The following is a 26202-nucleotide window of genomic DNA, read 5'->3' as shown; positions in this document are numbered from 1 at the left end:
CGTATGGGAAATACTATGACTGTAAGCGTGGCGTTTGATATTATCCCTATGTAGTCGAATTTTCCGTACGAATGGGCAGCCGCTTATATACTGTAGTGGTCCTGTATAAAGCTGGGAGGATTCTCATGTTTCCCGCGTAAGAAGTCGCTGGTTTTTGCGTGGGTAAGTAGTATATTCTTAGTATAGACGGACATTGAATCGGGAGCGCTCAAGCATAGACTACGTTCGCCTCTGGTCTCCTTGGCGCGCAGCCGATGTCGACGAATGCTCCTACGAAGTCCAGTCTAGACGTGGCCGTAGAATCGGCGTGCAAGATGTTCCTCAGCATGAGAAACTTGGTCAGAGTCAGGACAGACTCGATTGCCGGAATGAATGGGGCTCGCGGCGTCGACGGTTTGCGCGAGCAACTCGACCTTTTAGAGACGATTACAGACGCTACTTTGCGGACGATACGAGACTTGAGAGCTCCGCGAGCTTGGGAGTACATAGACGACGCGGCAGAGCTGTCTTATTGTGAGTATTTCATTGTATATGCGCATCGTTTTGGCAACTGACGAAGTCGATGCGAGACGATTTATCTGTCAGAATAGAGCGGATGTTGGCTACGACCAGGGCCATGCCTTCGAACAGGATAGACGTACCGTATGTGCGTGGTTCCAGGAAGAATATCGACTCGTGCGTCGCATCAGGGCGGGACTTAAGTCCTTCAAGAGGTATTAAGCGAAGCCAGACTATAGCATGCATCCCGGACGGTGGTCGTGGTAAGAGAGTGCACAAGGAAGCTCCAAGTACGCAAGGTAAGAGGCAGGCTGTGGACTACGATGGCGTGGAGACACGGGGCGCGAGCAATAATAGTGACGAGGCTCTGTTGGCGGCTGAAACCCTCGTCGCGTGCGGTATTCACGAGGTCCGTATATGAATGTCGCGTGTTCATCGTGAGTTGATGGTCTGGACAGGAACGGCTCGCGCATATATCGGGGATGCTCTCGGACGGGAGGAAGTGTACTGTTGAGACAGCGTGGCTAAACGTGCATAAGGAATGTTCAGAAGAGCATCAGATTGAAGAAGATCGTGCGTTTTCAAGGCTGTTGTCGGGGTACGACTCGCCTAGAAGCGGATACGTCGTGAGTAACATCAAACTTTCATTGTGTGAGTACTAATTGAGAGGGTTAGGAGGAGTATTTTGAGGAGTTCGTCGATAGCAGTGCCACGTTCAAGCAGCAGATGGACTGGGATAAGGATACAGATGCGCTGGACATAGACAAACGCATCGCGCGACGCGAAGGGGTAAGTGAACCAAGGATCGTGATACGATTATTAACGTGAGCATTCGCAGTTAATCGATCATGTACGGGGTACGCATGCGGCTCGGGATCTCGTGCATAACATCCTTGCTACGGTGTTCCATTTGAAACTGGCCGTAGACTGGAATAGCAAACCGCCGGCATGGAAGGATAACTATATGGAAGCGAAATTCGTGGAGGCGTATAGTGACAGAGTTGATAAGATGAGATTGGGAATATCAACACGAGATTTTGATATGTGGTTTGCGGGGGAAAGAAGGAAATTCAAGGACAGGCAGCAAGACATTATCACCGCACGAAACTGGACACTGGCGCTTTACAATGAGGTGAGAGTTATGTTTATTACATCGAAGTTGATTCACGTATATATCTAGTTTGGGTCGGCTGTACTCTTGGATCCAAGATGGAATCCGTCGAGATTTGGGAAGAGTAGTCGAAGCCAGTCATTCGCGACGTTCCTCCCATACCTCATGGCCAACTTACCGATGCGACGGGCTATGTCTGACGAGCTCATTAGTGGAGGTGGCGGGAAATACAACGTCAGATTTATCAGCGGAAGGGGAATGGTCAAGTATAACGCGGGGACGCAGTCCGATAACGACGTACTTGTGCTTACGCTGCTCAAGTATATCAGCAAACGGAACGAGATCGTCGCCTACGTCGAGGCGTTCATCGCGAAGATGCGGAAGGTCGAGTGTAATGTGTAGGCTAACGGTGGTGTGCCCGTATTGTATGTGTTTTATGTATATTAACGACTGTTTCGAGGTCTCCAACGTCAATGTATATTGGTATACGCTGGGTTAGTAGCGACATGGCACCTACGGAAACCGAGCATGTCCTCAACGATGACGAGGAAGCATGGCTAGAAAACAGACGTCAGGCAAGTGTCTCGGGATGTCCAAAACCGCGACGAACGCACCAATCGACACCAAAAGAGGAGTCGCACAACCTCGGAGGCCAGCGTGAAGGACGAGGACTAGGCAGAAGCAGGAGAACGCAGCGGGAGGAGACAACGACAACAAGCACCGCTGCGCGGCTGAAGGTGAGCACCCATCGCGGTGAGGAACCTTGTCACTTACCTTTATATTCCCCCGATAGCGTTCTCCTTGCCCTTCGCATCCCTCTAGTTCCTCATCGCCAGCGTGACGCTCGTCCTGTGAGCCTCAAAGTATATCTAACCCCTTCCACAACTGATATTCAGCAGGAGGAGACCAAATAGCGAAGGAGAAGTGAGCACCCATCTCGTACTAGTGAAAACGAGCTCACCGCGATTTCCCGCCCCACAGCGCCCTCTCTAGCCCTCACATTTCCCCGCGCCCCGTCGACGCCGTCCAACCGCTCCGTGCCACGTCCTGACTACAACTGCAACACCATAACCTCTTCACCATCTGCAGTCTTCAGTGTTGCTCACATCGACCGAAAGCCCGCGCAGCGTCGCACCCAGCACTCATCAACGGCGGCAACACTTGGCCTGCTAAAGTAACGAGAACGGAAGGAGAGTGGGGAAGGGGCCAAGTCAGGACAGCCATGGGTTGTCGTAGACGACGACGACGACGACGCAGGACAGGACAGGGCAGGGCTGAAGAATGCGGACCTCAATCGTGAGGTTACTGCCCAGCAGCTTGCACGCTGCCCTTACCGTCCCTCGCGCACCCGTCGCCAACGATGAAATCAGCGCCGTCGGTGTGAAGTACAAACGTACATATGCAACGACAAACGCAATTGCACACGCTGTACCTGTTCCCCACGTCGCCCTGCATATGACCAACCAAAAACTCACAACGCCACACCGCTTGCGTCAATCCCGTGATCTCCCTTCTACAGCGCTGGCCCGCACGTCCTTAAAACTGTCGACGTGCTAGGGTTGTTTGGCGCTGCAAACATATGGGAAGATAGGTGGATTGACGAGAGGGATTGCGAGAACGGGGAGTAGCAAAGCAGGCAACGGGACAGCGAATGGGGAGTGGTCGAACGAAGGGGGAATAAGTGACGACACACCGGTTTCGGATGCGAGAACAAGAATACGGAACGTAGAGGTATGTCGACGCTTTCGAACAGGCGAATGTGCGCTGATGGTGCATACGAAGGGGGTGTGCAGGATGTACAGACGACGTCAACGACGCAGGCGGTGTGGCGGCGGCAAAACGAAACCGTAAACACCAACCCGCCAACCCCAGCACTACTTTCCATCTGCCAGACTTCGAACTACAGTCTCCAGACGGAGAACCCGCTACGCAGAACCCGACGGACACGGAGCAGAACAGAATACGTGCGCCAGTGGAATGAGGCAACGAAAACAAAAGTGGCCCAATGCGCCGACGCGGGCAGCGTGTAAACAGCGGAACGGGAAACGGGGAACAGGGAATGACAAACGACGAATACAAAAGGGTGCGTACGTGAGGTGTACACTGGAGATCCCGTCTGCTGAGCTTAGACAGCCAAGTGTATGTTCGCCGACGGGATCCATCGGCGAAATTATGGACAGCCAAGTGTATGGTTCGCCGACAGGATCCATGGGCGAAATTGAGGGCATGTAGGTGTACGTTCGCCGATGGAACCCGTCTGCGAGTGATCTCGAGGGGGGGGGCAGTGGGCGGAGTGGACAACGGCACAGTGGGTGGCACAGGTACGTGGTATACCATGTTGATGCATATATGCGCTTATCCGGGATTCCAGTTCTCGATAGCCTCGGACTCAAAGCGCATATATTGATCTCGACGTCCCTCAGAGATTCAAGGCGATAGCGCAAATGGTGACGGGCGCTGTTGCCATTAAACGAAGTCGTAGTCGCTGCGTTGTTCAGAACGGAGGATGCTGATTTTGAGGAGAGCGAAGAAGATGGGGGCGTCAACGGGAACCGCCAAAGGAGGGATGGGAAGAATGGGAATAGATGGGTCATGGCTCTACGTCAAACAGGAGCGGGGGGGTGTGGACGATGGGCGTAAAGGGCACGAACGGGAACCGTTCGTGCGTCATGTGTTACCAGTGGTAGGGAACTGACGAACAGTTCCCGTCTGCCAGATCTTCGAAGAATGTTCGCCGATGAATGCCGTCTGCGAGTGATCTCGAGGGCCGAAAATGTTCGCCGATGTGATCCATCGGCAAAATTATGAATGAGTAGTCAACCGTTCGCCGTTGGATTCCATCGGTGACATTAATCGCAGGCATGCGTATCCTCGCCGACGGGATCCATCGGCGAAATTAAGCGCAGGCATGTGTACGTTTGCAGACGGAATCCCATTGCTAACGTTCGCCGATGGATCCCGTCTGCGAGTGATTCCGAGGGGATGAGAGAGTTCGCCGACAGGATCCAGCGGTGAAATTCATCGCAGTCATGCATACCTTCGCCGATGGATCCCGTCTGCGAATGATCTCGAGGGGAGTATAGAGTTCGCTGATGGGATCCATCAGCGAAATCATGGACATGTAGATGTACATTTGTGGATGGATTCTGTCTGCGAGAGCCTCAAAGGGATGGAAAGGATGTGAGTGACTTGTTTAGGTTTCATATATGGGCAATGGTGGTTTCAATGCATGGAATATTCAGGTAGTATAAGTAAAATAAGGTAATACAATGTCTTTAAAATGGTTTTTTAGGGTTCAGGTTGCTGTTTCGACACTTTGTGTCGACCCAGGGACCTGATAAACAGTTAGGATTTCCCCATTGTTGGGTCTGCCCCCCGCTATCAAAGCCCGGCCAATGCAAGCATTGGCTGAGGCTTTGATAGATAGGGGGCGTGGAGGGACAACGGGACAAGAAACACCTAACGCCACAAGGTGATCCTCCATCAGTAGGCCCTAACGGAGGTGGGTGCACCTGTGGCGTTAGGTTCTGAGGAGGTCAGCGGAATAAGCTGCCTATTCCGTCGGATAATATAGATAGGACGGCCACGCAGCGCGTATAGTGCTCACCCGCTATTGACTGATGTCTACCCGCTTTCCCACGAAATTATGACCGCCCCGAAATTGCTTCCGTTTTCCCACGAAACTGTCAGCGCTCCGATGTGCATTCCGCCTTCCCACGCACTGTCCCATTCCACATCCCACGCACTGACCCACTTCGTCTTCCCACGCACTGACCCATTGACTCCGTCTTGTAATAATATACATCGATGGAATCTGTTACAACATTCCCCACACCACCAATGCATCCCACCACACACCAGGTCGTCCAAGACGGCCACACAACTGTTCTATACATCTTCTTATCAATCCCTATTTTCATCTTTGGCATTTTCAGCACCATTTCTCACTCCATCCCTAATGGTTTCCCCATTCCTTGCTCCTAAGCTTCATGCTAGTGCCTTTGCTACTGTTTTCCCTGTCACTAGTCTTCTAGCAGTGTTCTCTCATGTACCCTATTGTGTCCCTAATGTTTTTTCTACCACCATTCCTCTACATTTTCCCCTAGCATCTGTGTGTTATGCATCCCTGCTATTTTCCCTACCACCAATTCCCTACCATCTCTCTCATATGAACCCTGCTACTTCCCTACCATATTCCCTGCCACCAGCTCCGTATCATTTCCCTATCTCTGTATCCCTATCGTCCTCCCTATCACCATTTCCCTACCATCACTTACCCTACCCTAGGGAAAAAATTCCATCCCTAAAAATTCCCTAGGAAATATGAAAAACAATCCCATAACCTTCCCATATAGCCTGGGGGTATACCTAGAGATGGGTCTTTGTGGCGTTAACTTGTACCAACATCCTGGCTATTGGCACCCTCTTCTCCTCGTACCGAAACGGTATTTGAGCTATAGCACGAGCAGGAGGTAAGCTATCTCTGTAGAAATTTTATCAGTATACTCTCCTAACATGCCCGGACATATTTCGTCACCTAACCCTGGGTCGGGGAGCGACGGTTGCTTTGCTACGCTCAGCGACATTCTCGACAAAGAAGGGGGCGTGGAGGGACAACGGGACAAGAAACACCTAACGCCACAAGGTGATCCTCCATCAGTAGGCCCTAACGGAGGTGGGTGCACCTGTGGCGTTATGTTCTGAGGAGGTCAGCGGAATAAGCTGCCTATTCCGTCGGATAATATAGATAGGTCGGAGTTGTGATGTATTGTAACTGTGAGAAAAAGCGAAAACTCAGCTGCCTGAATAGGCAGGTCAGGGGAAAAGGGGAACAGGGGCGCATTAAATAAAACACAAAGTTAATTCCACAGCTTCCTCAGATGGTGGCGCAACTCGGCGCAACAACGACCCAGTCCTGGGGGATATATATGGGGAGGTTTTGGGAGCTGTTGCGCCGAGTTGCGCCACTGTTTGAAGTGGCTGGGGCCAGTATGGTAGTTTTGCAGGTAGTAAACGTGCTGCTGGATGATGAGGAAGCGGCGCAACACGGCGCAACAAGTTGTCCCATATACCTTGAGGGTATACCTAGAGATGGGTACTTGTTGCGCCGAGTCGCGCCAACATCCTGGCCGTTGGCACCCTCTTCTCCTCGTACCGAAACGGTATTTGAGCTACAGCACGAGGAGGAGGGCAGCTATCTCTGTAGGAATTTTATCAGTATACTCTCCTAACATGCCCGGACATATTTCGTCACCTAACCCTGGGTCGGGGAGCGACGGTTGCTTCGCTGCGCTCAGCGAGATTCTTGACGAAGAAGGGGGCACTGGAGCGTGGGGAAGCGGCGCAACTCGGCGCGACAAGGTGATTCTTCATCAGAACACCCTAACGGAGGTGTGTGAAGTTGTTGCGCTACGAACGGAGAAGGTCGACCGATTACACCCTGTAATCCATCGGATAATATAGATAGGGGAACTTGAGCGCCGTATGGGCATCCAGGCAGCCCGCCCTGTGAGTGAAGTCGAGTGAGTACGGTATGATGGGAGGAGTACGTACTCACCGCGTGGGCTTCCAGGCGGCCCGTGGTGAAGCGCAGGCCTCATTTACGTACGTCAGAACCTGCTTAGCACCACCATGAACATCTTGCACGCTATCAATATCGCCCAGATCGTCGTCGGCATCGCGTACGCTCTGTACACGACGTGGAGGAATTTGATCCGGATCGAACGACGTGAGTTTTCCTAACCAAGTCACCAGACGCGATCTAATATTCAATTCGTGAGCGTAGGACGAAGGGAAATGCGACATAGACTGCGCCAAGCACCCCCACCCACAGATGAATGACTTAGGTACGTTCATCATGCATATAAACGACAGTATATTAACTACAATACATAGTACGGGCGGCGCGGAGGCCCAGTGAGATGAAGAACAGAAATGTATCACTACAAAACATAGAAAAGAGGAATTTTTGAGCCGTAGATCAAGTGGAATAACTCAGTCGACGATGAGGCCAGCGTGAGGTGATGTCTTCGAGTGAGAGTCTCAATGCTAAGCCACCGTATGGGCGGCCAGGAAGCCCACTGAATGGAGGGCTGTAAGTCCTACGGCTTGTCGACACACGTCGTGGCCGGCCAGGCAGCCCGCGTTGTGAATGAGAATGTATGGTAAGTAGGGTATACAAACTTTATACAATGGGGGACGTACGTATGCTCGTCGTGGGCTTCCACGCGGCCCATGCTGTAGGTGGACTGAATATATGTGGCGCTTGCATGCATGGGCTTCCTGGAAGGCCACAGTGAGTGTAGGACCAACGGAATACGTACTGACTTACTCATGTTTGACTAACAGGTGTAGACTCTGACAGCACGGGCTTCCTGGCAGCCCGCGCTGATGTACACGTATTCTCTGTGGGCCCACTGCGCGCGTGGCATTCCTGGAAGGCCACGGTGAGTGTCATCACATATTAACTTACTTGTTCTTAGCGCGGGCTTCCTGGCAGCCCATACTGATGTAGGTGAGTCCTCGATTGGCCCACTGCGTGCGTGGCATTCCTAGAAGGCCATGGTGAGTGTATTCAATTACTGACTTACTTTCTCTTGACTAACAGGTGTAGACTCCGACAGCGTGGGCTTCCTGGCAGCCCGCGCTGATGAAGGTGAGTCCCATGGTGTTCGGCTGTGTATATGGTATTCGCCCCGACTCCCCTCGTGGACGTGGCCATCCAGGCAGCCCATGCTTGTACTGGGACTGCTTTATTACTCCCAAGCAAGCATGGGCTGCCTGGATGGCCACACTGTGTCACATACAGCGTGTGTGGGTGGCTACACGCGCCATACGTGTACCAGTAAGCATATGACTGTCACCGTGGGCCGCCTGGCTGCCCGCGCATGGCTGGGAGTGACTGTAGGTACGTCAGCTATATCTACGCACCATGCAGTATTTTTCTAACCGTTCTATCTCACACAGCAGGCTTCCTGGAAGGCCAGACGGCCTCTGGGGTGTTCAAACAATCATGGAGGGCCATCCAGCAGGCCTGCAACGTTAGAATAAGTTAGGGTAAACTACAGTAGACTTAGGGTAACTACAGTTGGGGTAGGGGGGATTTAGCGGGTAGGATTATCCTACGATTTCAAAATATGACCTATAACCCTAAGGTATATAAAATTTTCCCACCGTAGCCACAGTGTGGCTACGGATTGCTGACACCGTGTTTCGGTTATCCCCACCATCTATCTTAGCCCAGCCAGTGCTAGCACTGGCCGGGCATAAGATAGATAGGTACATGAATATAGAGTCATTGTACCCCCACAATACTGAGTTTACTACTTCTACACTGTCCCCCTCCACGACATCTCCACCCTCGAGGGCCCATCCATCCTTGCGCACGACACCACCGTTCTCGTCTCCCGCTTCCTACTTGCGCACACCGCACAGAGCGCACTCGAAACCCCCGCTGGCGACGACAAAACGAAGGGCGGACTGGCACCGCAGAGAGGAGTGCTGGGCTCGTCCGCAGACGACACAGCGCCGACCACGAATACGCGCTACCTCTAGCGATTGGGCATACGAGAGAGCGGCGAAGGAGTCCACGAACCAGTAAACTAGCAACAAGGTAAGCGCTCCTGTGCTCTCCACGAAACAGGAACGACTTACGAACATATCCTTTCTCAGAGCGTTCCCCGCGGTGCCTCCCTTCATCACCCACATCCCTCTACCATTCCGCGATGTCCCCGCCTCCGGTACCCACTCCTCTAGTGCGCGACCTGCCACCATCCTTTGGCATCTCCCTCGACGGCCTGGTGCCGCTTCAAAAACCAGCCGTGACAAACCATAGAAAACGACAGGACGCTTGGGGGAGGGAATGAGTGAACCAACGGAGCGACGAACGGAGGGGAGGGCTGGGTACGAACGTACGCGAGGGAGGGATGCGAGCAGACGGGAGAAAGACGAAGTTGGGTAGACGGGAGGTACGAAAGGAGGAGACGACGGCAGGAAGGAATACGAATGGGACGCGAAGGAAAGGGATACGATCGCAAACGCAAACGGCGGATGGACGAACGAAGGTATGAAGAGGAACGAAAATCAACGGGTTACCACCTGCTGGATGCACGCACGCACGCACTCCCCGCCTCCACTCCCCGCCTTCACTCTCATCCCACCTTCACTTCAATCCACCGTCCCATTGCATCCCGCCTGCGCTCGCAGCTTGCCCCATCGCCTCGCCTCGTAGTCCACCTTCCCTCCCTCCCATCGTATCCCATCCCATCACCTTGCATCCCCTCTCCATGCTGCCCCGGCACGTCCACCGCAACCACGCTATGCACACTACGCCCACACTCCGCCCAGACGATGAAAAGATGATGAAAAGACAAAGACGGGCGTGCAGGCGAAGATGGCCGACAGCACAAGTGTCTGCGTCTGCATCTGTACGCCCGCGCTGACGAATCAAACAAAGGCATGAGTACCACTACTAGGGCGATGGCATCAAAAGAGACTGGATAAATATCAGTGAGATACCCCTTGCCTCCCGCATATGCATATGGCTGGTCGTCTAACATAATGCCTGCGCAGCCACAGAGCAGGCTTTGATAGCTAGGTGACCGTCGGCATGATGAAGACAGCGACCACTATGCAGACGAAAAGATATACACAACAAACGACAAAGATCCACGAAACAAGTCGATATCTAATACAAGCCTTGAATTCTATCCAAATCATCGTCGCAATCCTCTTGCGGTGTCGAAGGCACTAACCGCAGCGTAGCCATTCGTGGTCCAACACGTTCTCCGCCAAACTCCCCTTCGATCTTCGCTTCTGTCGCCCTCTCGGTACCACAACCAAAAACAAGGGAATCCGGCGTGAGGGGTTCGTCGTCGGTAGCTGGAGACGAGTAGCAGCATCCGCCAACAGCGTTGCTATTGCCGTATTCCATCCCGATACCCAGACCTCGATTGTAATCGACGGCACCTCCTCGAGCATACTCCATCCCGTCCCTAGGCCGGCAGTCATCTCCCTTCCCGTGCATCTTCGCCTGCTGCCCACTATTTCCATTCATCTTGCCCATAGAAAGCCGATGCCTCACTCCCCGAATCCCTCGTCCAATACCACCCGGCAGCAGCCTCATATGCCGCTTCCATCCCGGTGCCGACTTGTCCGTGCATATCGACGCCTTGGACTTGGCAGCGTTGGATAGCCCATACGTGAACCCAATACCGTGTCCAATCTGCTCTACGCCTTGCGGTAGGTTCGGTATTTTCATCGGCTCAACGACAATACCCTCGTCTCTATCTCCATCGCCCTCAGTCCCACCGCTGATCCTGGCCTCGGACTCATGGGCCAAAAGATGTGCCTCACTCGCCATCTTCCTCACATTCTTCTTCCGCAACTTATTGGGAGTCTGCCCCGTCAAGGAGAAGGTCGATATCCGATGGGTCAACGTTCGCATCGATTTGCTCTTCTTCCGCAGCTTGCGAGGTCGTGGCGATCCATTCGCACCACCGCCAACGCCAATTATGCCCAGAGCAGTCGTACTTTGATGCATCTGCGTCATAACCTCCTCAGAATCAAGCGACTCCCAGAACAACGCCATACGTTCTTGAGGCGTCAGTTCCTTCCCGTACATCTCAGGCGGATGCTCCCGACTAATCTCCACTTCCTCGATATACTCCTCCGCGGTTGCCGTCGGATCCAGGGCTCCCGGAGGCGGGGGAGAGGATGCATCTTCTTTCACTTGGGCATTTTCTACACGACTCTCGGGGACTTCTCCGTCGGCTTTGATTATCGGCAGCGCCGCATTGGCGCTGAATGAGGGATTGGAGAAACTAGTGAACATGTCAGGTGCTGCTCTTTTTCGGTTGCCTTCGCTGATGAGCGGGGCCGGCTCAAGGGGCGGTGTATCGAAGGCAGCGACCTTCACGTCGCCATCTATGCTCGCTTTACGGCGGGACGTAGCACCCCCCGTTTGCTTCCGTTTATGGTTGAAGCTTAGAACTAATTCAACGTGTAAGCCGTCGTTGTATAGCTATCAGAAGACAATAAGAACACGTACTCGGGACCTTTCTAGTCGTAATTCTCTCCCAATCACTATCGCAACACGCAAAACAGGGTCAGAACCGATGCAACAATCACATCATACAAAGCAGGAAAGAATACTCACGCATGAGAGAAATACGCCTCGCCTTTCAGCTGCCCGGTCCTTATTCGAATCGCTGGGTTTCGCTCTAGACACTAATCATCCACCCATACGTTCAGTTGAACCCCTTGATGTTATTTTCAGCCAACAGCATACCTTGGCGATAAGCCCCTTCGCCTCATGGCATGACTCTTCAATATTGTCGAGGAGGAGTGGCCCATGGAGGATCTTGCCCTCCAGTTCCGCTTCCCTCAACGACTCACACTCGTCTCCTCCCAGAAATGGATGCTACACGAGCGACTTTTCAGCCCGAAGTCATCCAAAATGCAACACAACTCACTTGACCAGTGACCATCCAATAGAGCACCATTCCAAACCCCCAAACATCCACCGCCGAATCGCGCGTCCAGCCTAATAGTACCTCCGGTGCCTTATACACACTCTCCCTGTTCCTCTCCGCGGTCCCCGTATATTCTGAATCCAAGTCCGGTTGTATCGACGACTCTCCAGGCAAGTCCGCGGCTTCGAAATTGACGAGGACGAGGTGCCGCGAGGCGTCGATTCGGATGTTGTCGGGGCAAATATCATTATGCACAACTCCCAATTGTGCAATGGCCTCAAGTGCGCAGAGCTAGGACGGCGCTTAGTAGGTAGCCCGAAAGCCGGGTACTTAGAGGTGACGCACCAGCTCGCAAGCGTAGGCTTTTGTCGTAGTCTCGTTCAGTGGTCCATGCGTCTCCACCAGGTCCGCCAGGGTACCCCTCGTATGATGACCCTACATACCAAACCCGCCAGCATGGCCTCAGCAATCACACAGAAATGGAAACCACGGAAGAGCTCACCAAAACGAGATAAATATTCTTATTATCAATAAACGTCCCATACATCTTCTCCACGAACGGTACGTCACCTCTCATTCCCGCCCCCGGACAGGATCCCGATAGGATATGCATAACATCCATCTCCCTCCATGCGGAACTAGAGTTGACTTGCGCATGGGCATGCGCGCGCCGTTTCACAGTGTACAGCCCGTTGTACTGCAGGACGCCGCCGGGCCTCCTGTATGCGCATATATGGGAGGTCAATTTCGCGCGTGAGGACATGCGTGAAAGGGAGGAGGGCAATGGGTTGTTGGCGCGTCGGGTAGGGGAGGGTGTAGGCAGGAATTCGAAGTCGGCGAGTTTAATGCTCTCATCAAACTAAATAAATAAGCAACACCCACTTCGTGAGTTAGGTTCTATAAGTACGTTGACGGAAGCGTACGGATTGGTATTTCGCATGATTTACACCCGGCGCGTACTCTGGTATTATAGGCAGCTTGGGGTTCGCGGTCGACAGATTCGATGCTCTCCTGCGTATCGTGGGTTTCGGGGAGATGACCAGAATCTCCTGAAGAACACGTACATGTATATCAGCATCAACGCGATTAGGAAGAATACGAGGAATACGAGGATAAGGACAAAGACTTACGGAGATGTCTGAGTCGTCTTTCCAGGATGGGTCCAGGTCCTTTGGGTCGGCGTATCGCTGTAACGCAATTGAGTCGCATTAGCCATCGTTATTACTGAACATGTTGCAAAGCGGGGGTATACAATACCTCGATGTTAAAACTCTTCTCTGGCACCCAAGTGGACGTGTCGATTTCCAACGTATCGCCATCGTCAAACATCGCGGAGAAGGATTCCTATTTCGCATAGTCAGCTTTAGCGGGGAACGATAACGAGACGCCGAGGCTGAAGGGTGCGTACCGAGAAAGGCGACGTGTCCATCGACTCCAATTCCAACTTGGGCTTCCACGCTGGTACATGCCCTACATGTACCACCTTTCCGCTGGTCCCTGTGGATCCTGTGGCTGCTTGAGGCGGCGGCGGCGGCGGCGACATCGCGAATGGCGAGGCCGTAGTAGGCGGTGTCGGTAACGGCCTTCCACTGTGCAGCAGACTCGACGTCGACGCGCTCGCCGCATTGTGCATATATAAATTACCGCTATTGAGCGGGTTCGTGTTATAGGCATGATTATTATAGTTATGGTTGTACGGCGCGCTTGGCGGGATTGGGAACGAATGAAAGAGAGTCGGAGTCGGCTGGACGATCCCCGGGCTCTTTGAGCGTCATTCTACACGAAACCCATGTAGAGCTCACCGTCGTTTTAGACGTCGCTGAAGGAGGATATCGCTGAGGTAGGGTTTCTCTGTTCCTCGACCCTGAGGACATCACTTGTAAAGAAAGACCGCATATACATACCTTGGGTGGTCGCTGTCCATCGCCGTCAACAGCGGTGGCAGGGTCGCTGATATTGGTGGAGGTAACAAAATGAAAGGAGAAGGAGGCGTCGCGGGCGTGGCTGCCAGCGAGGGGAAGCAATATGTGTCGCGTCGGTAACCTGAAAGCTAGGGGACAGGGGAAATGGTACCAAGGTACTTGTGTTTGGTCGAGAAGGCATCGTGAATAAAGCCAAATAAATGACCTGATCAGCTTATCGAAAGATCTTATCATGAAATTTAGAGCGAGCACTTAGCTGGACTTTAAAGAAACTCGTGGGTCTCAAGGCTCAGTTGAGCTGCATGGGAAGAAAGTGATTTTGCAGCATAATGTATACATATGGTGCGCATGGGTTCGGTCATGTACGTAGTAGGCGAAGCCGGCTATGAAGCGAGAGACGGACGTGGCGGTGGAGTTTAGTTGTGGTCGAGGTTGTATGCAAAGCGAGCGACGGACAGACAGACGACGAATATATCTACCGTGGTACAGCGATACAAAGGAGACAGCGAGGTGGACGAGAAGAGTACGTTTAAGCCTCAGCGGTCTCGGTCTCAGCTGGAATGAATCCCTGTCGCTTCTCGGCCACGCGGGCGGCGCGGCGCTCACGAGCAGCCTTTGAAAAGGATAAAAAGGTCAGTGAACGAGGAAATGGAAGAAGGGGGCGAGGATGCTCACCTTGTTCTTGATACGGCGGGCCTCCATCTGGTCTGAGAGGACCTTGGTGCGGTTCTTCTCGGCTTTGGCTTTGTGGATGTACTCCATGAGGACACGTTTGTTCTTGAAGACGTTACCCTTGGACTTTTGGTACAGCGAGTGGTAGCTGCCCCGCCGTCAGTTTGGCACAGTAAAATAAATATCGGGAGGGGACGTACAGGTGCTTATCAATCTTCCCGGCCTCTCTGTACTTCCTCAACAACCGTCTCAGAACTCGCTGTCTCCTCATCCACTGCACCTTCGTCGGCATCCTCGCTTCTGAGGTACCCTTTCTCTTACCAGGGCCGGTATGTCTCCCCTTTCTCTTCGCAGCCAGCAACTCCTGTGTCCGCGCGCGCGAGTGCACGGTTGTCGGCTTGATGATGATGCGCCCGTCCTTGATGAGTTTCTTAACATGCGTGCGCGAGTTAGCGTTTCCGATTTCAGCTTGCTCGGCGGGATCAAGCCAGATCTTGCGCTTGCCGACGCCAGCGACGGAGGAGGCGAGTCGTTTTTGGGAGCGCAAGTTGACCATTTTGTCTTAGTCTTCTGTTGGAAAACAAAATGTCGGGTGTTATCAGAGACGGCGAGGGGGCTATGGGACATAGTGGGGGCATACCTTGTTCTTGAGGTTTCGTCGTCGGTGAGTCAGTGGGAACGCCCCCAAGTCTGTCGATGGGCTCGACCTTACGTAATTCAGCCACTCGAAACTCAGTTGATCGTGAGAACCAGCTGTACAGTTTCTCCTGCCGTTAGACGCCCGGCCATCTTGATTGCCTGATATCTTGATTGCTTCGAGTCTCGACCATGGTCTCTACCCCGCCTTCGCGGTCAATAGACGGCCGGGCATGACATGGGCCCAGCGACCGGACCACCAATAGCGATAACCCCTTCGCCGTGCGCAGCAGTACGTGAAGTCACACCCCATCGGAGTCAATTTCGGGTGGGGACGTAGCGGGTCGATTGCATGGTCGCGGAGGTGGAGGTGAGTTTCGGATTATGCTCACAATTGACTATATGACTGACGCTCGGAGACAGCGACGACTAGCACGCAGTGGCCACCACAGGCAACTCTGGCCTTTCATTTCTCATCTACAACTATTTGCGTCGCCAATAAGGTTCTGAACATCATGGAACGTGCTCGCAGGAACCAACATGGTGATTAGAATTGATTCAGCCCCAGGGCTAGTTGCACTATTTTTGTCCGCGCTGGCCAGCCGACCGACACTGGTACGTTCTGGGTTTGTTTTGCCTTCGGCTGATAGATTTGTTACAGCGCCCGGACACCGAGCCTGGGAGATATCGGCGAAGAACGTGAGTACGGCAGTGCATGGCGCGATATCAGGAATAGCCTCAGTTCTTGTGATCAAACCCTGCAAGATCGCCTGCTCGCCATCGATATCCTTCTGCGCTTCCTGTTTTCATTTCGCGAGGACGCTGGGACCTTTATCGCGCTTATTTCATTGGCAGGGACCCGTATGAAGTCTTGGCCTGAGTTTGTTCGATGATGGTGTGCGCAGATGATGGGCTGCAGCACCGGACCCATTTCAGGCTTCTTGATGTGAGCTACCTGTACGCTGCCTGCCAGCAGGGCCAGCTGATAGCCCCTTTGCGTCGTGTTGTTCTCGGGGTTTCAATCGTCCGCATTCTCCTTTAACAGAGGCGCTGTATTGTAGCACTGTGCTGTATTTACCGTAGCGAATCGAAAGGGAATATTTGGAACGATAATATGTTTCTGTTTTGGAGGACATGTGAACTTGGGTGGCGCGGCTGAAGTAAGCACCGGCTCTTGCTGGAGAATCAGTCTCCCAATTTTTCGCCTCTTTGCTCTTGACCACCATCATCTCCTCTCCTCCTCGTTCCCCCGTCCAGGGCCCTGGTGCCCGCCCCCGAAGTCTCCCTTTTTCCAGGCCCGTTTCTCGATTTTCCCTACGCAAACCCCCGGAACGTGCACGCCGTCGACATGATGTCCCAATAAACCACCACGCCAGCACCCCTCAGACCTCCCAATCTTCACCGTTATCACCCAATCCCAATCTGATTTTCCACGCACCGAATCTTCATGACCGTCCCAGACTCCTCAGAGACCACGCAGACGGACGGAGAAGGCCCGGACGGTTCTGACAAACCCCCGCATGAGGGCATATCCCACACAACTCAACCACCATCAGCAACGCAACGGCCACAGCACAAACTGCAGCCACAGCACATCAACAATAAGACCACCGTGCCCAAAGCAGGCGTCACATTACCACCAGCAGCCCCTACCTCAAAACCCAACGTCCACACCCACTTCGCTCCACAAACCATGAACCACATCCACCACGTCCCACTGCCTCCGCCAGAAAGCGGCTCGCTCGAGAAGCAGCCGGGGTACACCCGACCGGCTCTCGAAAAGCTGACGCTCAAGCAACAGCAGGGGTCGACCCGCGCGAGCGAGAGCTCCCAACCGGCGTCATCAGCATCTTCTCCCACACTCTCAGAGCGCGACAGCTGGAGTCTTCCTTCGACAAGACCCCCCAGTCAGGCCCCCAGCAGAGCCCCAAGCATGTCCGCAGGTGTCTCCGGGGGAAAGCTCGCCCCACCGCCGACCGCCGCCGCCCGAAGCACCTCGGCGGGCAAGAATTCTGCCCCACCCACCCCAGATCCGAATATCACGCCATCGAAAACCGGGCGAGCATCGTCGGTACACTCAAACGACGGCGATAAGTACCGGTTTAACCTCAAGGATCTTCTCGCATCAACTCCGAAGCTCACGCGGAAATCGTCGCAGAGGTCAACGGGGAGCAGTAAAAAGAGCGATTCGGATGGCGGAGCCAAGTCTGTTGCGGGGGAGAGCAATGTCAGTTTGACGAAGAAGTATGGAGTGTGCCAGAAGGTCGCCATCGGAAAGGGTGCGACGTCTGTCGTCCGCCTCGCGCACAAGTGGGATCGGGCTGAGGAGAAGCTGTACGCAGTCAAAGTACGTTCCTCCGCTCCTCTCTCTCTTTCATCTCCTCATCCCCCTCGTATCACCTCAGGAGTTCCGCAAGAGAAGAAAGAACGAAACAGAAAAAGAATATGTCAAGAAGCTCACCGCCGAATTCTGCATCTCCTCTACCCTCCACCACACCAACATCGTCGAGACCGTCGATCTCGTGCAAGATGAGAACCAGCATTGGTGCGAGGTGATGGAGTTTTGTCCAGGAGGCGATCTGTACGCTGCGATCAAGAAAGGGGGGATGTCACCCAGCGAAGTCGAGTGCTGTTTTAAGCAGATACTCAGCGGCGTGTCCTACCTCCATAGCCAGGGCGTGGCTCATCGGGATATAAAACCGGAGAACCTGTTCTTCGATACGAAGGGGCATCTCAAGGTGCGTCTGCTTAGTCCTTCCCTTTTCTCCTCCGAAACCCATCGACTCTTCATTTTGTTGTGGCGGCAATACTCACATGTTTTCTATGTTGCAGATCGGTGATTACGGTGCATCGACCGTGTACCGCCTCCCCTGGGAATCGACCATCCACATGTCAACCGGTCTCTGCGGGAGCGAGCCTTACATCGCCCCAGAGCAGTTCCTAGGCAAACGTAAGCCAGACTAGCCTTTATGCTTCGGCGGGCTCTAACTGGCATGCCCTTATATATCTCTATGTTCTAATCACCCCCGTACCCATTTCCCCACCAACAGCGTACGACGCCCGGCTGGTAGACATCTGGGCCTGCGGCATTGTCTATTATTGCCTGCACTTCCAAGAGCTGCCGTGGCGCGCTGCGCAGATGTCGGATCAGCTCTACGCCGCGTATGCCGGCGCGTGCTCGTCATCGCAGCCCGCGCAGGCGGCGTGTCCCCCGACGATCAATAATCTGTCCCCGAGAGCGTGCCGGCCGTTAATAAGGAGCATGCTCGAGCCGGACCCGAAACGGAGGGCGCCGATTGAGGAAGTGCTGAAGAACGAGTGGATACAGGGGATTGAGGTCTGTCATGAGGTGCAAAAGCCGAGCCATGTACATGTCCATGCCCAGGCGCTGGCTCAGGCCCAGCTCAACTAAGTGATATACGTGTATAGGCGAATGGAGGATGGTACGTCTTATCAGCTTTCCTCGTGTCTACGTGCTAATATCCTCGCTTCATTAGGACATGTTCTCTACCGTGTCGCCCTCCGGCCTTCGGGGGCGTTCCATCTATCCATCCTTCTCCGAATTTGACCTGGATAACCTTGACTAGTTCTTACCTACTCTTTCCTTCTCCCGTGCTTCTTGCTAGCTCTTTCCCCCCCCCCCCCAAACCCTGACTCTCTTCCTCTACTACCAGCGCATGTTCAGCAAATCCTCTATTTTATATGTACAATTTGCCACTGATACCATCGTCCGCGTCGCTTGGTGTTTTCATTCTCGCTGCTGTCCCTATCCGATATCGGTATACTCGTACATACATACAACTTCTTGCGTTCTGCTCCGCAGTCTTCCTGCTTCCTAGCATCCCCCCTTCCATCTCTCATCACCGCTTCCATCGCTTCCATCTTTCCATTCCTTATGCTGCTTTGACAGCGCACAGGATGAAGAGAAGAGCGTCAATGGCGATGGCGGCAGTTGCGCTGATAGTCCCGGGTGGCGGCAGGCATCCCTTGCGTTAATGTCCTACCGTTCATTGTGCATACATTCTTAAGTAAATAGTCCGTTTTGTTGCAATATCTTGATGGCGTGTCGAGGAGCCCGCATTCCCAGATCCCCAGATTTAAATGATATCGATAATGTACGTCCATTGCAACGCCCTTGCAGCTGTATTGTATTGTAAATATACATATACCCTACGCTTGTATGCATGCAATATGCACTGCTTGTTATGATTATATCTGCAATTAGCATTCAAATCATGATCCCAGCACTTCATTATGATGGTGTTCGTGCGGCGTGGTGTGCACGATGTCCATTTCCTTCATAACTTAGGACTCGACGGGATCACAATTGAGGGTGCCTGACAGCTACTTCATTCTAAGACACGAGCGACTCCGTCAGAAGAATAGATCTACGAGTCTCCTAGGGATGGGTGCTTGTCCCTCGTGATCGAACTATGAAACATGTCTTTCGTGCGCATCGTACCTTGTCCATTCACCAATTCCATGAACGTCTATAGTTTGATCTCTGTTTCAATGCCATGTTGTGAGAGAGGTCCAGATGAGGCGGCTCGAACTGACCCTCGCGAGTAAGCTGGTAGCCAGTAGGTACAGTAGATATATGTACGAGAGCTACCCCAGATTTAGCATTCAACTCCTCAACGGATACTTCCAAGTACTTGACAAGCAGCCCGGTCGCTTACATGTGGGTCGCAGTTTTTGGCTCCGTTTGACGTACAAATACAGCAAGATATTCATTGTTCGTGGCTTCCGGAATCGTGAAAGTAAACTACAATGGGTTCTATTCATAACAAGGCGTCGCATCCCAAGTAGTCTAGAAACTCGCCTGCAGGTTTGCATCATGGACCAGGGCAACAGCACGATGTGATCGTAACACATAAATACACAACATGCATCGAATCGATGATGAATCATGATCAGGACAAGATGATCACATATCATAGCCAGCCAGCCTGCTTGAGGAGTCCTCGAACGTGCAGGGTGTCGGGCTTGATCTCGCCATTCAGCGGAGCGAAGTATTTGCGCAGCTTGTCGCAGAATACGACGGGGTAATACAGTCCTTCTCTCTGTGCGATGCGACGCCAATAAATATGATGATCATAATAATCAGAAAGTATGTACTATAATGAACAGGTGATGATCATACCTCTCGCGTTTGGCCTTTTCGTGTCGTTTGGCCGGACACCTTCCCGGGGTACCAGTTACCGCCAGCAGTGCGTATCCACACGCTTTCTCCGGGCTACATTCGTAATTAAGCGCGTGCGTCAGTGAGTCGCTATTACGATCAATGCGGGGTAACACGGGGACGGGTGCTTACCCTAAACGTGAACGGCCAGGGTTCGTCGAGTTCAGATGGTTGCGGCTCTGATAGCGTCGCATCGCTGTCCTGATCGCCCTCCTGCCACTCCGCCAGCTCTTCAGGGGAGACTGGGCGGAGCTTGTTTCCGGGGGGACTACTGCGGCGTGACCGCGAGCGTGGTGAAGACGGACCGTGCAGTGGAGACGTCGACGTCTTGGATAACCGTGAACTCCGTCGTGGGCTAGGTGTCACCGTCATTGTTTCAGGTTGTTATAGGGCGAGCTTGCTTGAAGGAGACTTGTAGTGAAGTAGTGTACGTAGTAGTAAGAGAGGAGCAGTGGCGCTAAGGGGGCTAGGGCAGTGAGCGTTCTTAGTTCTTAGCTGGGATGATGGGAAGATTGAAGAAAGGATGACGAGGCAACGGACCAACCTCCTTATATATATACCCGAGAGGGAGCGAACTGCGACTTCCTTCGGAGGTCTGTGGCGACAATGAAAGTATAATAAAGATAAAGAGGGCAAAGCGAGTGGCAGGGAAACAATGCGGTTGTATCTTTGTTTTGCCGAACCAGGCGTAAAGTGTGGACCCACTGTCGCAACACTGTGGCCACCTGTATCGAGGATGTGAGGAAGTTATCCACAAATGCAAAAAGCTGTGTTGTCGCGGCGAGGCTGGTCAGCGAGATGCCTAGGCAAGCCACGCCACTGTTGGGGTGGTGTGAAAGAGCAAGACTACAGAAATATGATGATCATCACAAAGTCAGTAAAGTCTTCAACATGATGCATGATGGCATCGATTGACGGCCGTGCGGTAAAGGCATGCTGTTGAGCTACAGGCTACTGCAAGGCAGAAGCACAACTCGTGGTCTTTAGCTAATAGCCAGGTCTTCTTCCACGACATGAAGCCTACAGCTGTTCGTGTTATGTTATGGATATAAGAATAACGAGATGGCGTAGTCATGAAGACGCTGGAGGATTATCTGAAATAGGAAGCCGCTCAACGGCCGACCGAGGCTATCGCCGTACCCCGTTCACGCCAAGAGAATGGCCGGATGGAGAAAGACAAATGGATCCAACCGACGAAGCTCAGTCTGGCGGAGCGATCCAAGTGTTCTCCGTTCAACCCATGAACATTATACATACACAATGCCGATAAAAATATTACAGCAGTCGCCCGATCGCCTCTACCACCAAGATCAAGCGCCTTCATTGCCTAGCGGAACGCGGAACAGATCACAATCAGCTCAACATCCGACTAATTCTCACTCTGCTAAGAAGCAGATACTAACTCACCGCTCTCCGCAGTCCACTCCTGATGCTTCTTGATATCCGCCTCAGTGACCGTCGGTCGCACGCTGGCCAGTGATTTCAGGAAATCAGGCAACCGCAACGGCGGCTCGACTAGCTCATCTGAGGCCACGTCCGTCCACGACTTTTCTACGGCGTCAGGATCGCCTGGGGAACACGGTGTCCATTTGATCATCTCGGGCGCGTCTGGCCACGGGATGCGCTTGAAGTGTGTTGCCGAGATGACCTTGCGGACCGGTTGCATGAGAGCATCCCGAACGACGACGGAGATGTCAGAGCCGGAGTAGCTGGAAATGCGTCGTGGTCAGCGGATCTGAGGAGAAGGGGGGCGTGCATACCCTTCTGTTTTATCTCCAAGGATCCGATATTCTGCCTTGGTCAGCTCGCAGGGCGTTGAGCCAACGTGTAGCTCGAACATCCGTCTTCTTGCTTCAGGCCCGGGCAGAGGGATATATATACGTTTCTCGAATCTGATCATAATCGATGAAGGTAAATCGCAGTGACGCAAGAGCAAAGAAGACAACGGACCTTCGTTTGATAGCGTTATCTAGCTGCCACGGGATATTCGTCGCGCCCAACACCAGCACACCAGTGTCATCGTGGCCCACCCCGTTCATCTGCACGAGGAACTCCGTCTTTATACGTCGCGAGCCCTCAGATTCAGACTCATTCCGCGTGCCAGTCAGTGAGTCGACTTCATCAACGAAGATGATAGCCGGCTTATTCTCGCGCGCCATCTCGAAGAGTTGTTTGACCAGCCTACGCAGCAGCATAGTCAGACCGAGGCCATAGCCTACCATTCTGACCAATACACGCACCGTTCCGAGTCACCCTGCCACTTGCTCACCAGGTCCGAGGAACTGACACTGAAGAACGTGCCGTTCGCTTCCGTAGCCACCGCTTTCGCGAGAAACGATTTCCCCGTGCCCGGAGGGCCATAGAGCAGGATTCCCTTCCACGGTGTGCGCTTGCCGGTAAAGAGATGGGGGAACTTGATAGGCAGAATGACCGCTTCTTTCAGCGCATCCTTCGCGGCTTCCAAGCCCGCAACGTCCTCCCATTTCACATTCGGCTTCTCGGATAATATGGCGCTGGATAGCCCCGCCCGCAGCTTCTTCATCTCTGGGTCCTGCCCATCGTCGTCGTCCTTCCTGCCGAGGTCATCTCATAAGTAAGTGTGAACCGCGTAAAGATAAGGAGAACGCACTTGGTTCCGCCGCCACCGGTGCTACCACCGCTCCCGTTTACGCCCACCGCGCTCCTCGAGCGCTTCTCCCCTTGCGATGAGATATGTTCTTTCAGCACTTCGGTGCGCGTCAGATACTCGTTGATCTTTGTCTGAATCAGTAGCCTCGATTTCTCGTTCTTCTCATCTGCGTAGATAAGATCGCTGTTTTAATACGAGCAGATACGGGACACGTACTCACATTTCAGTGCCAGCATAAAGTAATCCAGAGAGTTCATGTATTGTTTGTAGGCTTCCGTGTAGTTCTGCTTTACATCTTCATCGATGGCCTTCTGCACCATGGAAATGGCTCGCTGTGGGAGATTTAGTTGAAACGAGCGTTGCTGTAGACGATAGACTCACGTCGAGGTTGTTTGCACTTGACATGCTGGGCAGAGGAACGAACCGATGAGAGCCACTGGCCTGCAAACAACCTGCGCATGCTTAAGACAAGCGCCGTCACGCGTATAAGCGCTCGTAGCCCCTGTCTCAGCGAAGCTGAACGCTTCTATACGAATCTCAGGCTCACGGTTTCATCCTTCGAGTCACGAACGACCGAGCACCATGAGCACCATGTTTCGAAGGCTTGCAGAAATTCCGATTCCAGTCGCAGGAACTATCAGTGACAATGGTACTCATGCTCTTCCAGGACGTTCACTTCCCCGCAGCTAATTGCCGCGTTAGTTGTACAAGTCACATATTCCGTGAGGGACCACGTCCAGAAGGCAAAAAAGACGTTGTCGAAGACCATTTTTATTAACGATGCAGGACTGGTAGGATCAGGGAACATGCAGGAGGTGTCCCCCGAGATCGCACTGTCAGCTGTATCGCCATCGGGGCAGCTCAGAGCCGTCTTGCGAGAATCGGGGAACGGAGACGACAAGAAGCGATTCGTGGAGATTTGGCGTGGCGATCGTCTAGAGATATCTACTGAAGTTACAGACAAGCATGGGGCATTTTATTCTGACGGTGAGATGTTTCGCTGCCCGCGATGAAGATGAAGCACTAAATAAATCAACCTAGATTATCTGTCGACGCTTTCCTTCTCGCCGACAGAAGGTGCGGTAGTATATACTGCAGAGGCCAACCCTCCGGGCAAGGACAGCAGCTTGCTGGATCGCTTCAGGTTCACCCCCAGCTTCGGCGAAGGCTTACCGACCAGGAAGCGCCCGACGACATTTATATATCGCTGGCGTGATATCACCGATAAAGACACCATACTCCCAACGCCATCCTTCAGCCGTATTTCCGTGTCGCACTCCACCACTGTACTCTTCGGCCAGGCCACGTTTATCAGCGATACGGAACTCTTGGCCACTGGCTACGAGTATACCGCTGACGGGCGACTTCTTGGGATAAAAGGATGCTTCAATCGGCTGGTTGGTATATGGAGGATCATCATCCCTAATGCGGGCGCGGACGTGCCTGATGCTCCTTGCAGTGCGACGAAATTGACACCGTCTGATAGGTCTTGCAGGTCTCTCAGACGCATCGTCTCCGACCCGCATTCTCAGAGTGACGATGTCTTCTGGCTCTCGACAACGACGGGCGGTGCGCATGCCGGGTGCTCTACTCTCCACCGATATAATTCACGCACTACTAGCGAGGAGCCGCGCATAGTCCTAGAAACTGTCTGGGAAGCGCAAGAAGACTCCTTCGCTGGTCTCTATCTCGACGGGCTTTCTCAACGTCCTTTCTTGAAGTTGCAAGGCAAGACATATATGGCCTGCCATTCGATGAAACGGTCACGCTTGACGATCTTCCTCATCGACGTTGAGGGGGGCTCGGTCTTTGAGCTGACCCCCGGGGAACTGGACAGCTGGAACGTCCTTGGAACGGACGGTGCATCGAGGATAATATGTGTGCGCAGTTCACCCGCAGAGCCGTACGGCATTTTCGTCCTCCAGTTGAACGCACAGAATCCATTCAGCCCGCCGACTCAATATCTCATCGATCATGCTCTATTACCCAACGACGGTTAGTATGTTCTCCTTACCCGATGAGATCCACGTATTTCAACTAACTGATCAATTTAGTCGAAAAGGCTCTGAAGACGTTGGATGTATCAATAGTGCCAATCCCAGGCCGATACCCCACGGAGACGGTCGTATATAAATCCAAGGATGTCGGGACGACACCCCCGCTGATCACGATCCCGCATGGCGGACCCCACTATACTCCCACCACGGCCTTTTCTGCAGCAACGATCGCGTTGGCACTCGAAGGATGTATGTATATTCATATCTCACCACATCAAACCTCTACACGAGGCTAACCAGAATATTAGACACACTTTCCCTGCCGAATTACACCGGCTCCCTTGGTTTCGGGGAGCAGTACGTCCAGGCGCTGAGAGGAAACTGCGGCTCGCTCGACGTCGAGGATTGCATGGCGTCGGTGAAGCACCTCGTCGACCTCGGGATCGCGAAATTCGGCAAGGGGCAGCAGTTCGTTTCCGGAGGGAGCCATGGCGGATTCCTCGCTGCTCACCGTACGTAACTTGATCAACATTCAACGTGCAACTTCTCGCCTTGAACTGACATATGGCGGGATATGTAGTCATCGGGCAGTACCCAGACGTCTTCTCCGCAGCAGTCCTCCGCAACCCCGTCATCTCATGCGGCGAACTTGCGATATCCGATATCCCTGACTGGGCCTTCTCCGAGCTAGGCCTGCCATTCACCCCGGATTCGTTGGTCACTCCGGAAATCTATGAACACTTGTACCGCGCTTCGCCGATCGCCCATGTGGACAACGTGTCGGCCAAAGTGTTATTGCTGATTGGCGGTAGCGACATGCGTGTCCCGCCCCCACAGGCAATCAGATATTACCATGCTCTCAAAGCCAGGTCGAAGGAGGTTGAGATGCTGTGGTTCGAAAAAGAGGGCCATCCCCTCGAAGGCGTGGAAGCTACAGAAGTCGGGTGGGAGGTAGCAAGGGATTGGTTCAAGTCCGCTCGAGCGTAAATAAAGCCACATCTAGCTGTATTGGAAAGTGCAAGGTATTCTACATATGGTGAAGTGCTAGATAAAATGACGCTATGTACGGCAGTAAAGATCATA

At 53.1% G+C, this 26202-nt stretch overlaps 9 protein-coding genes across 9 annotated transcripts; 5 read left to right on the top strand and 4 right to left on the bottom strand.

The window, feature by feature from the left end:
- Nucleotides 1-254: 254 nt before the first annotated feature.
- Nucleotides 255-2011, top strand: PC9H_004449 (uncharacterized protein; the record flags this gene model as incomplete). Its single annotated transcript, XM_036774033.1, has 6 exons — nucleotides 255-513; nucleotides 570-907; nucleotides 957-1124; nucleotides 1174-1287; nucleotides 1337-1630; nucleotides 1679-2011. The coding sequence occupies 6 exons, from the start codon at nucleotides 255-257 to the stop codon at nucleotides 2009-2011; spliced, it is 1506 nt and encodes a 501-aa protein (XP_036635506.1).
- Nucleotides 2012-2115: 104 nt separating this feature from the next.
- PC9H_004448 (uncharacterized protein) lies at nucleotides 2116-2464 on the top strand (the record flags this gene model as incomplete). Its single annotated transcript, XM_036774032.1, has 2 exons — nucleotides 2116-2346; nucleotides 2432-2464. The coding sequence occupies 2 exons, from the start codon at nucleotides 2116-2118 to the stop codon at nucleotides 2462-2464; spliced, it is 264 nt and encodes an 87-aa protein (XP_036635505.1).
- A 5229-nt stretch (nucleotides 2465-7693) lies between these two features.
- Nucleotides 7694-9163, top strand: PC9H_004447 (uncharacterized protein; the record flags this gene model as incomplete). Its single annotated transcript, XM_036774031.1, has 7 exons — nucleotides 7694-7773; nucleotides 7853-7904; nucleotides 7964-8055; nucleotides 8092-8123; nucleotides 8217-8264; nucleotides 8418-8516; nucleotides 8928-9163. 7 exons carry the CDS (start codon nucleotides 7694-7696, stop codon nucleotides 9161-9163), a joined length of 639 nt encoding a protein of 212 aa, XP_036635504.1.
- A 1132-nt stretch (nucleotides 9164-10295) lies between these two features.
- PC9H_004446 (uncharacterized protein) lies at nucleotides 10296-13624 on the bottom strand (the record flags this gene model as incomplete). The annotated part of the gene is made up of 11 exons (XM_036774030.1): nucleotides 10296-11599; nucleotides 11658-11692; nucleotides 11766-11836; nucleotides 11898-12029; nucleotides 12082-12372; nucleotides 12427-12516; nucleotides 12584-12940; nucleotides 13005-13130; nucleotides 13212-13268; nucleotides 13339-13425; nucleotides 13490-13624. 11 exons carry the CDS (start codon nucleotides 13622-13624, stop codon nucleotides 10296-10298), a joined length of 2685 nt encoding a protein of 894 aa, XP_036635503.1.
- A 908-nt stretch (nucleotides 13625-14532) lies between these two features.
- On the bottom strand, nucleotides 14533-15231 carry RPL19C (60S ribosomal protein L19C; the record flags this gene model as incomplete). The annotated part of the gene is made up of 3 exons (XM_036774029.1): nucleotides 14533-14616; nucleotides 14679-14823; nucleotides 14876-15231. 3 exons carry the CDS (start codon nucleotides 15229-15231, stop codon nucleotides 14533-14535), a joined length of 585 nt encoding a protein of 194 aa, XP_036635502.1.
- Nucleotides 15232-16758: 1527 nt separating this feature from the next.
- Nucleotides 16759-18723, top strand: SAT4 (serine/threonine-protein kinase HAL4/sat4; the record flags this gene model as incomplete). Its single annotated transcript, XM_036774028.1, has 4 exons — nucleotides 16759-17658; nucleotides 17717-18049; nucleotides 18144-18261; nucleotides 18362-18723. 4 exons carry the CDS (start codon nucleotides 16759-16761, stop codon nucleotides 18721-18723), a joined length of 1713 nt encoding a protein of 570 aa, XP_036635501.1.
- Nucleotides 18724-20245: 1522 nt separating this feature from the next.
- On the bottom strand, nucleotides 20246-20865 carry PC9H_004443 (uncharacterized protein; the record flags this gene model as incomplete). The annotated part of the gene is made up of 3 exons (XM_036774027.1): nucleotides 20246-20374; nucleotides 20455-20547; nucleotides 20626-20865. The coding sequence occupies 3 exons, from the start codon at nucleotides 20863-20865 to the stop codon at nucleotides 20246-20248; spliced, it is 462 nt and encodes a 153-aa protein (XP_036635500.1).
- A 938-nt stretch (nucleotides 20866-21803) lies between these two features.
- Nucleotides 21804-23527, bottom strand: VPS4 (Vacuolar protein sorting-associated protein 4; the record flags this gene model as incomplete). The annotated part of the gene is made up of 8 exons (XM_036774026.1): nucleotides 21804-21820; nucleotides 21901-22202; nucleotides 22254-22385; nucleotides 22444-22674; nucleotides 22734-23066; nucleotides 23123-23288; nucleotides 23343-23454; nucleotides 23504-23527. 8 exons carry the CDS (start codon nucleotides 23525-23527, stop codon nucleotides 21804-21806), a joined length of 1317 nt encoding a protein of 438 aa, XP_036635499.1.
- Nucleotides 23528-23704: 177 nt separating this feature from the next.
- On the top strand, nucleotides 23705-26106 carry PC9H_004441 (uncharacterized protein; the record flags this gene model as incomplete). Its single annotated transcript, XM_036774025.1, has 6 exons — nucleotides 23705-23771; nucleotides 23825-24109; nucleotides 24164-25117; nucleotides 25177-25368; nucleotides 25428-25631; nucleotides 25700-26106. The coding sequence occupies 6 exons, from the start codon at nucleotides 23705-23707 to the stop codon at nucleotides 26104-26106; spliced, it is 2109 nt and encodes a 702-aa protein (XP_036635498.1).
- Between the last annotated feature and the right edge of the window lie 96 nt (nucleotides 26107-26202).

Source organism: Pleurotus ostreatus (assembly GCF_014466165.1).
Source record: "Pleurotus ostreatus strain PC9 chromosome Unknown scaffold_2, whole genome shotgun sequence".
Classification (NCBI taxonomy): Eukaryota; Fungi; Basidiomycota; class Agaricomycetes; order Agaricales; family Pleurotaceae; genus Pleurotus; species Pleurotus ostreatus.
This window is presented reverse-complemented; position numbering and strand designations above follow the sequence as displayed.